Below are 10,078 nucleotides of genomic sequence, written 5' to 3'. Positions count from 1 at the left end.
TTGTGACCCCAAGGAGTATGCAGTCCATGGAATTCTCCAGGCCAGAATACTAGAGTGGGTAGCCTTTCCCTTCGCTGTTCTCTTCTCCAAGGGATCTTCCCAACCCAGGGATCGAACCCAGGTCTACCTACATTGCAAGCAGATTCTTTACCGGCTGAGCCACAGGGGAAGGCCTGAGAGACAATAAGAACTGACTCTAAGAGGTGCCTGCCTGCCTGCTGGGGCTCCCTCCCTGGAGCTGGTCTGCACCTTTCAAGCTTCTCCAGAGAGTGAGCTGGCTCTGTTTTCTTCTCCAGAGCGGGTGCCCCTGAAAGGGCTGGACAATGACACCCCAGGATGTAGCTGTTCATGCTCCAAAGCTCTAGCCAGTGCATCGCTCCAAACTGAAATGACTTTCAGGGCTGGCCCTTTAAAAATGGAGCACGCCGCGGGGGCAAACTCCTCCTCCAGGGAGGTTCCTTTAAATGAGAGCCAGCTGGTCGGTCAGCCGCAGCTTTTACTCTCAAGCTCTGCCTACAGTGGAGGTGTACCCCCCGGAGGGAGGCAGCATGGCTCAAGCGTTCGTCAACAGCAAGATCCAGCCTGGGAAGGTGGTCGTGTTCATCAAGCCCACCTGCCCCTTCTGCAGAAAGACTCAGGAGCTTCTCAGCCAACTGCCCTTCAAACAAGGGCTTTTGGAATTTGTCGATATTACAGCCGCCGGTAACATCAGTGAGATTCAAGATTACTTGCAGCAGCTCACCGGAGCCAGAACGGTGAGCCTGGGGTCTCCTGCCCAAAGGCTGGGGGGGAGGGGGGAGGGGGGAGGGAAGGCTCCCGGATGCCTTTGTCTGTGACTGAGGTGGCCCGTGCCTTCCTCGGGGACACCGCTAGGGCTTCGTCGCTCTGAGAGGGTGCGGGGAAGGGCGCCCGAGACAAGAGCTGCTTCCTTGAATAGGCAGCGGACCTCGGCCCACCGGACGGGGGTGCGCAGCTGACCCGCGCTGGGCGTCAAGGCGGGCGGGCCGGCGGGCAGCTGTGTCCCGGAATCGCCGCCGCCGAGAAGCGCTCTGCAGTCTTTGTTTTCAGCACTGACAGCCTGATCTTGCAGGGCTGGGCGGTGGAAGGAGGGGTGGAGGGGCCACGGGTGAGCCCTCTGTGTCTGCCGTTGAGCAAGAAGCCAGAGTACTCTTTCCTCTGGGTTCACAGGGCCCAGTGGCATTTGCTCTCCTTCAGTCTTTTCCTCTGGGTTCTCCTTAACCTTACATTTTCTCCTTCCGTATCTTATCTCATTCCTCCCACTGGAAAAAAAAAGTAATGACTTATTGTGGCTCCTTGACCTAAATGAGGGGATAGTTTCAGGCCTGTCGAGTTAGGGAGTTCAGAGGCCAGCGTTCTGGACGGGCTCTCACAGTGGCTTGCTGTGTGATCCTGGCAAGTCACCCCACCTGTGACCCTCAGGGTACCCCTTGGCTGCAACACCAGGCTGGAGGAGACCTCTATGGTCCCTTTTGCTTTGAGTAGACAGCGGGGGCCCCTGTCACCCTCTCTCCTCTGTATGAAAGGACTTCCTCTTCCTTAGCGCCCAGGGCTTCCGGTGCGATGGCTAACCAGCCAGGCTGCCAGATCAGCGCAGGTGCCGGGGTCGGAGCGTGGTGCCGAGTCAGGTCCCACCAGCTCCCTTTCAGGACACACATTCTAGGGTACAGAGTTTGCAGACGCACATGTCCTAGTTGAGGTTTAGTTTGGATTTGATGGTGTTTTTTCCTGGCTTCTCAAGGGGAAGCGTGGGAGGCCATTTCTCCCCACTGCTCCAACCAGAAGTCAGCATTCTGGTGCAGAGCGAGGCAAAACCCTACTGCTTCCAGGGACCCCCACTGGGAGCTGAGGACCCTTGGTCTTAGGAAGGTCCTGGAGTAGAGAACACAATGGCGAGAGGGCCTATTGTTGCTTGGCTGGACCACCAGCTATTCAGGCTGCTTGGGGCCTAAGCAGCAAAGGGCAGTGTGGGCACAGCTGTGGCCCCTGATGTGAGGGATCCCTCGGGGAGGGCAGTTTACAGGTGGTGGTGTACATTAGAATCACCTGTGGTGGTGGTTTAGTCTTTAAGTCGCGTCTGACCCTTGCAACCTCTATGGACTGTAGCCTGCCAGGCTCCTCTGTCCATGGGATTCTCTAGGCCAGAAGACTGGAGTGGGTTGCCATTCCCTTCTCCAGGGGATCTTCCCAACTCAGGACTCAAACCCAGGCCTCCTGCATTTCAGGCTGATTCTTTACCAACCATGTGTGCTACAAGGGAAGCCAGAATCACCTGGGGAACTTAAAAAAAAAAAAAAACACCTCCCAATGCCTCAGTCAGACCCCATGCCAATTAAATCCCAAGGAGAGGGGGCAGACAGGCATCAGTAGTTTTAAAGATCCCCAGGACACGAATAGAAACATGGAGCTGTAAGAGGAGTAAGTGCTGGGGGTGAAATGTAGGCTTGCAATTTGCTATGATTACATCTTAAGTGTTCTCACCACACACACATGCAAATAGTAGCTGTGAGGTAATGGATATGTAAATTCACTTGACTGCAGTAATCATTTCACAGGGTATCTGTATATCAAACCCTGACATTGTACACCTTAAACACACACAGATTTGTCAGTTACACCTCAAAAAATGTGGAAGTCAAAATAGAATGTATCTCCCATCAAAAAACCAAAAAAGTAATTCCAATTTGCAACAAAGTTTGGGACCCACATCTTTCAACTACAGCACCTATCACTCTAGCAGAAAAAACAAACCTCTTCACACAACCATTCAACAACACCCCCCCCCCCCATTCACTGTAAAGCTAACACTTTCTTCTAGTGATCTTTCAAAGTTTGTTTTTGAATTTTTCAAGATACTTTTCACAGGTTCTTGAGTCCTGAATGCATTCCTCCAAGGGGAGAACAAATCCTTTAAGGATATATAACTTCATCATCCCTAGCACTGAAGGTTTTCTATTCAAAGAGACTGGAAACCTTGAGAGCTGTCACTATCTTGCTACGCCTGTGGTGCTGTGCAAACAGCAGCAGCCCAGTGGGACTTGATTGATTGCGGAAACATAGGACTTCAATCAGGCCACCAAACTGGAGACACTGGTTTTGGTTTTGCTTTAGCCACAGCTCCTAGATCAGTGCTTTCACTTATGCTTCCTGAAAGTTCTTTATGTAAATCCACATTTCCTGACCTCTGTCATTCTCCTTCTCTCTGAAGGATGCCTTTGAACATTCCTCACAAGGCGGAACTTTGGGCAACAAATTTGCTTCATTTTTGTTTGTGTACAGATGTCTTTTTCCCCTTTGCTTTTGAAGGATAATTTTGCTGAATACAACAAATATTTTTGAGCACTTGCTGTCCTAGGCACTTTTCTGAACACTGGAAATACTGCCATGAACAGAGCAAATGAAAATTCCTGCCTTTGTGGAACTTACATTCTAGTAAATGCCATAAATAAAGTAGTGTGTTAGAAGGTGGTAAGTGATGTGTGATATGGAGAAGCCAGGTAGGAAAGGGAGGTAAGCAGTAGGCAGCAAGGTACAGTTTTAAATGGAGCTGGCAGGTTTTGCAGATATCTAAAGGGACTGAGGGAGCAAGGCATGCAGGAGTGTAGGCGTAGGACATTCCAGGCAGTGGGAACAGCAAGTGCTAAGGTCCTGGGGTAGAAGCCTGCCTGGCGAGAAGGCCTGTGTGGGTGGAGCATTGTGAGTTAGGAGCAGGTGTGGTCTGAGATCATGAGGAACAGGTCGGCGGTTCATGCCATCACATGCACACGGACCGGGCATGTGATGGGAGATGAGATGCCGCTTGATTTTGAAAGGGTCACTCCAGTGGCTGTGGGGAAAGGCTGCAGGAAGGCCAGGATGAGGACCGAAGCTGGGGAACTCTGGAGGTTATGGCAGCAGTTCTGGTGAGAAAGGAACCGTACCAGGGAGCAGCCAAGGAAGTGCTGCAGAGGACTGGCAATCAGCTGAGTAGCAGCCTCTGAGCAACACAGGTGGCACTGCTGGTCAAGAACGCGCCTGCCAATGCAGGAGACATAAGAGACGTGGGTTCGAGCCCTGGGTCAGGAAGGTCTCCTAGAGAAGGAAATGGCAATCTACTCCAGTATTCTTGCCTGGAGAATCCCATGCACAGAGGAGCCTGGAAGGCTACAGTCCACGGGGTTGCACAGAGTTGGAAACGACTGAAGCGACTTAGTACAGAAAATAGAAGATGCCACCCCAGCTGAGGTTTGGGCTGGAGAAAGCTCCTGGAGGAGGGCTGCAGAACTCCCAAGCTGGGTTTTCTGGTGGCAGTTCCCTACTTCTTTAATGTAACAGACTCAAGTTCCTCCGAAGAAGGAGGTGGGCCGGGAGGGGAGGCACAGAGCCCCAGCCTTCTCTTCCTTCTCAGCTGCATCAGCAGCTTCCTGTTCAGCCACCACAGCCTCCCACACCGTCCGGTGGGGCCTGCAAGTTCAGCTTCCTCTGAGAGCTGAAAACTGATGGGCTTTCAGTTCAGTTCAGTCGCTCTGTCGTGTCGGACTCTTTGTGACCCTATGAACTGCAGCACGCCAGGCCTTCCTGTCCATCACCAACTCCCAGAGTTTACCCAGACTCATGTCCATTGAGTTGGTGATGCCATCCAACCATCCCATCCTCTGCTGTGCCCTTCTCCTCCCGCCTTCAATCTTTCCCAGCATCAGGGTCTTTTCAAATGAATCAGTTCTTCGTATCAGGTGGCCAGAGTATTGGAGTTTCAGCTTCAACATCAGTCCTTCCAATGAATATTCAGGACTGATCTCCTTTAGGATGGAGTGGTTGGATCTCCTTGCAGTCCAAGGGACTCTCAAGAGTCTTCTCCAACACCACAGTTCAAAAGCATCAATTCTTTGGCACTCAGCTTTCTTTATAGTCCAACTCTCACATCCATACATGACCACTGGAAAAACCATAGCCTTGACTAGACGGACCTTTGTTGGATCTTTGATGGGCTTTACCATGGTCTTCACTGTTCCCTAGCTCAGAGGAGGGGGTGTTAGGGCAATGGGGTCTTCCAGCTCTCAGCTCTCAGAAGCAGCTTGTGTGCCAGAAGGCATGCACAGAACTCCGCCCTGGGGACAGCCCAGATGATCTGATCTGATTGTGTTTCAGGGCCTGCCTTTTGGGGGCTGGGGGCTGCCGTAGAGCTGTGGGTTTCCAAAGCCTCAGTTAGTTATCCCGGGAGGAAGGGACTGCTCTCAGCGCCAACCCGTGGTTTGCAAATATGCTCCGTGAGAGTCACCTGGGAACTTGTCAGAATGCACATTCTTGAGCCCCTGCCCAGATCTTCTGTATCATAAATATTGGGTGGGGAGGAGTAAGAAATCTGTGTTTTAACAAGCCCACCACGGTTCGGATCGCGTGGTTCAGATCTAAGAACTGCTGTCAAAGGGGAGGACTCCTTTCTCCTCAGGGGCTTCTCGCCAACTAACCAGACCCCGTGGTCTAAGGTGGAGATGGGGCAAGCAACAGGAGGAGTGACAATCAGTTCTTTCTGAAAGTAACAAGTTCGAGAATGAACACATCCCTTCCATGGGGCTTCCCTGGCAGTCCAGTGGTTGGGACTTTCCTTTCATGCAGGGGGTGTGGGTTTGATGCCTGGTGGGGCACCTAAGATCCCACGTGCCCCCTGTCCAGAAAACCAAAACATAAAACAGAAGCGATATTGTGACAAATTCAAAAAAGACTTTAAAGATGGTTCACATCAAAAAGAAAAAAAAACCTAAAAGAATGAAAGCTTCCTTATTTGAAGCTCAGATGAGTTTTACTCCTTTAGGCAATGCTTTCCACAGAAGGAGCCCTGTGTTATAATTATTTAGAATTCCATTAGGATTCTTTACCACTGCAACTGACCACAGCCAACTGTTCCTGGAGAGACAGAAGCCAAATGGCCCCCAACAATCTGAGAGGTGCTTTATTTTCTCTAAAATAATGGCCAGGATCCAGGGGGGAAACTTTAGGTTTCTGAGCTCATCTTTCTGCAAATTCTTTCAGCTGGTTAAGATTAAAAAAAAAAAAAAAAAAAAGGTGGCCTTGACGTCACTTCCACGTGCAAAGCTCCCACACGGCGTGCAGGGCAGGGGGTGGGTGGCCCCATGTGTGGCTGAGGAGGGCACCACCAGGCTTCCTCACTGGAACACCATCCTGTGTGCTCCTCCCACTCGGGACACAGGACGTAGCCAAGGCAATGTAGTGCAGGCTTCTTTCAACTGGGGGCCTTAATTTGTAAAGCCTACTTCTGCCCAGATCCCCTTCTTAATGGAAATATGGTAGGACTTATCTGAAATACTTCAGCCCTTTTTCTCAACTCTCTCCCTTAAAAAAAAAATTCATCTGAACATGCACCCCAGTGTTCATAGCAGCATTATTTACAATTTCCAAGATACAGAAGTCACCTAAGTGTGTCCATGAACAGATGAATGGATAAAGAGGGCAGGGTGTGTGTATACACAGTGGAATACTTCTCAGTCAGGACAAAGAATGAAAGTTTGCCATTTGTAACAATATGGATGGACTTGGCCTTCTGCTGAGTGAAACAAGTCAGAGAAAGACAAGCACTGCATGATATCACTTATACGTGGAATCTGATAAAACCACCACAAACTAGTGAATATAACAAAAAAGAAACAAACTTACAGAGAATATAACAAAAAAGAAACAAACTTACAGAGAACAAACCAGTGGTTACTAGTGAGGAGAGAGGAGAGGCAATGCATGGGTAGGAGATTAAGAGGTCGAAACTATTATGTAAAAGTAAACTACAGGGATATAGTCTACAATATGGAGAGTATGCTGCTAAGTCGCTTCAGTTGTGTCCGACTCTGTGTGACCCCATGATGGCAGCCCATCAGGCTCCACCATCCCTGGAATTCTCCAGGCAAGAACACTGGAGTGGGTTGCCGTTTCCTTCTCCAGTGCATGAAAGTGAAAAGTGGAAGTGAAGTCGCTCAGTTGTGTCCGACTCTTAGTGACCCCATCCATGGGATTTTCCAGGCAAGAGTACTGGAGTGGGGTGCCATTGCCTTCTCCGTGGAGAGTATAGCCTATTTCTATATAGTATAGGCTACAAGTATAGCCTACTATATAAAATATAGTATATTTTATAATAACTTTAAGTGGAATATAATCTATAAAAATTGTGACTAACCATATTGTACACCTGAAACTTATATTGGATGTCAACTATACCTCAATAAAGAAATGCATCTGAGTAACTGTGGCTTCAGAGGAAAAAAGCAAAAGCTCTGAAAATATTCTTAACCTCTCCTGCCCCTTCTAGTATGTTCCTAGTGTTCTGGGAGAGGACCTGCTAGTTCCTGACCCCTCAGGGAGCCTGTTCTGGGCTGGCTTCTTCACTGCCAGTCAGCCTTTCTGCAACACCCTTGGCCTGGAACTTGTCTGAGCCACAGTGAAAGGACTTTCTCCTCCAAGAGCCCTCTGGAATCCTGGAATGCACCTTACCTAGCAGCAGGAACGGAGCCTGAGCTTGACTCGAGATGAATGTGCTCAGTGCAAAGAGCTGACTGTCAGTCTGACTGGCCCTGGAAGACCCACCCATGCCAGCTGTGAAACCAAAGCAGAGGCATGGCTTTGCTCCCAGAGCTGTGGCACTTCATCCCATGATGGGCCAGGCATTTCAAAGAAGGCGATTCTGACACCATCATCTCTTCCCTAGCTGAGGGCAGGGCTCACAAGAAAGAGACAACTCTCATAAACTGAGTCTAAAAATCAGGGACAGAACTGATGGAAATACTTGTCCAGCTGCACTGAAAAACAAACTCCTTCCTGGTTGCTGTGGTTCAGTTTAAGGGCTCACGTGTGGTCCCAGCTGCAGAGAAACCAGAATTCAATCAGGGTGGTCTGGCTGCAGCCAACCAAAACCTGTTCCTGGAAAGGTGTTCCTGCAGAGTGAAATTTTTAAATCATTTTGACAAGTTAGACAATCTCACACACACAGAACATTCCATTTGAAAAGCATCTTGGTTTAAAAGCACTCTTGAGTGAATTATATTATGCATCTCATAAAGTTCTGACTTGAAAGAGTATACATGAGGACGTTGTAAAGTGATTTGAAAAGCTTCAGACCATGCGGAACGTTCAGAGAACGATAAAAGCGTCTAACCTAATGAGGCTCCCTCAATGTCCTGGCTCGTTTGCTTTCGTAGGTGCCTCGGGTCTTCATCGGTCAAGAGTGCATAGGTGGATGCACAGATCTAGTAAATATGCACGAGAGAGGGGAACTGTTGACACGGCTAAAGCAAATGGGAGCTCTGCAATAATTACAGGTGAGTGACAGGTGGGACTCTGGGCCAGGAACACGGACAGATGGTGGGACTCTACTGCCGTGTTTTATTACAGTCGAGCAAGGCACCCAAGATAGGCAAACGGTGATCTGGGGAACTGTGATGTCGTGTATGAATTTCCCTTTTACAAACGGATTAAGTGCATCAATGGGAGGAAAGCTTTTCACTCAACCTTCATTTAATAAATATTAATTTAGCACTTACTATGGGCCAGACACTGTATGAGACATTGGAAATATAGATATGAACAAAAAGATAATATGGAACTTATATTCTAGAGAGACAGACTGATCCAACACAAGTTAAATAATGCCTGAAACAAGTGAGTAATCTGATAGAGCATGGCAGAGGGGGAGGGAGCAAACGGAGCTAACGTGGTGAGGAAAGGCCTTTTTCAGATGGGCTGGCTGAGCCAAGACCTGATTGACAAGGAGACAACCATCTAATGATGAAGCAGAAGAGCTTTTCAGGCAGAAGGAATAGAAAGTAGAAAGGTCCTGAGGTGACAACAAGTATGGAATATTCACGGAACCGAAAGCAAGCAAGAGCAGACTGAGTGAAGGGCAGTGAGAAGGGAAGGTATTAATAGTAGCAAATGTGGGCAGCGAGCAGCCAGAGCTCACAGGCCATGGGAAGCAGCCTGAAATCTCCTAAAATGCAACGTGAAACCAAGGTAATTTTTGCTGTACCTATGTTCACCCTGAGAAGCCAATTCAATTCAATTGGCTTCCCAAATAACAAGCCAAAGTTTTCTAAAGTTGTAACCTAAAGGAGATCTTTGAATGGAAAACCACAGGGTCACAGATCCTTCAGAAAGGATGGGTTCCCCTCCCTGCAGCTCTTGTTGGAGCAAGACGGCTTCGAACCAGGCCAATTCCACTGACTCATCCGTGGAAAGACTGTTTTTTTAAGTTAAAGGAGAAACTTAGGGTGTTCCAATTAAAATGTTCTTTGAAGGGTATTTATTGCCCACTAATTAATAATTAACCCCTGAGCAATGAGTACAGAGAGTTTGCAGGGATCACTCAGAAAAGCCACAGGAGTGAAAGCACAGGGCCTGAAAAGCCCAGGCGATCCCTTTCAAAGCAAACAGTTTTACAAATCTTGAATTACAGTTCTACAACTTTATCCCAGCAAGTTAACAGACCGTGTCTGTCTGGGTTAGCTTTCTGGCCTCACCCGACATGGTGCCAGATGTTTCCTATTCGATACATTTTTTTAACAATTCAGGCTTAGATTAAGAATGAAAGAAAACTTGTGCCTTTCCGGGGGAAGTGGGAAATGCCATCCCCCTGATGACCTCTAGGTTGGGGTGGGTGTTAGAGTCCCCCATATTCGCCAGATCTCTTTAGCTGCATTGTCCTTCAGCATATTATGCTCTTAGTATTCCACTGGCAACTTGCATTTCAAGACCATCTGTAACCAATTGTGTTTAAATGGCAAGAGTCAGTGTTCTGATAATGAAAGAGAAATGACGGGACCTGCTCTAAGAAGATCCAATTCTTTGTATTATTATTATTTTTTTTTTTCCCTAGCAGAGCAGACCCAGGCTGATATTCCCCCTTGGGGATAGGATGGCATTGCAGATAATGACAGCAGTTCCTGGAGGATGGACCTGGGGTGACTGTACCCAGTTACAGCAACCGTTTACTTAAAATTCTGAAATATTTTAACTGCAATAAATGGGGAAGGGAAGTCAACGGCTTCTTTTGACTCAGTATTAAAAATGGACCAACTTGCCC

General features: G+C 48.4%; 1 protein-coding gene across 2 annotated transcripts; it reads left to right on the top strand.

The window, feature by feature from the left end:
• The first annotated feature begins 489 nt into the window (after positions 1-489).
• Positions 490-10,036, top strand: GLRX (glutaredoxin). 2 transcript variants are annotated; one of them, XM_086413202.1, is made up of 3 exons: positions 490-755; positions 8,199-8,318; positions 9,875-10,036. In XM_086413202.1, exons 1-2 carry the CDS (start codon positions 549-551, stop codon positions 8,310-8,312), a joined length of 321 nt encoding a protein of 106 aa, XP_086269328.1. In that variant the 5' UTR covers positions 490-548; the 3' UTR covers positions 8,313-8,318; positions 9,875-10,036. The 2 variants fall into 2 exon arrangements, with proteins under 2 accessions (XP_086269328.1, XP_086269329.1); XM_086413203.1 differs by having other exon boundaries at positions 9,872-10,036.
• Positions 10,037-10,078: the final 42 nt, after the last annotated feature.

The sequence above is a fragment of the Bos grunniens genome, chromosome 7 (genome assembly GCF_055505025.1).
Source record: "Bos grunniens cultivar Pamir isolate PY7600 chromosome 7, Bosgru_T2T1.0, whole genome shotgun sequence".
Classification (NCBI taxonomy): Eukaryota; Metazoa; Chordata; class Mammalia; order Artiodactyla; family Bovidae; genus Bos; species Bos grunniens.
This window is presented reverse-complemented; position numbering and strand designations above follow the sequence as displayed.

What these genes read in the sequence shown, in the direction of transcription:
- GLRX (XM_086413202.1), top strand. Translation starts at nt 549, where the DNA reads ATGGCTCAAGCGTTCGTCAACAGCAAGATCCAGCCTGGGAAGGTGGTC. An exon ending in AGCTCACCGGAGCCAGAACG is followed by an intron (nt 756 to 8,198) that starts GTGAGCCTGGGG and finishes TTGCTTTCGTAG; the next exon opens with GTGCCTCGGGTCTTCATCGG.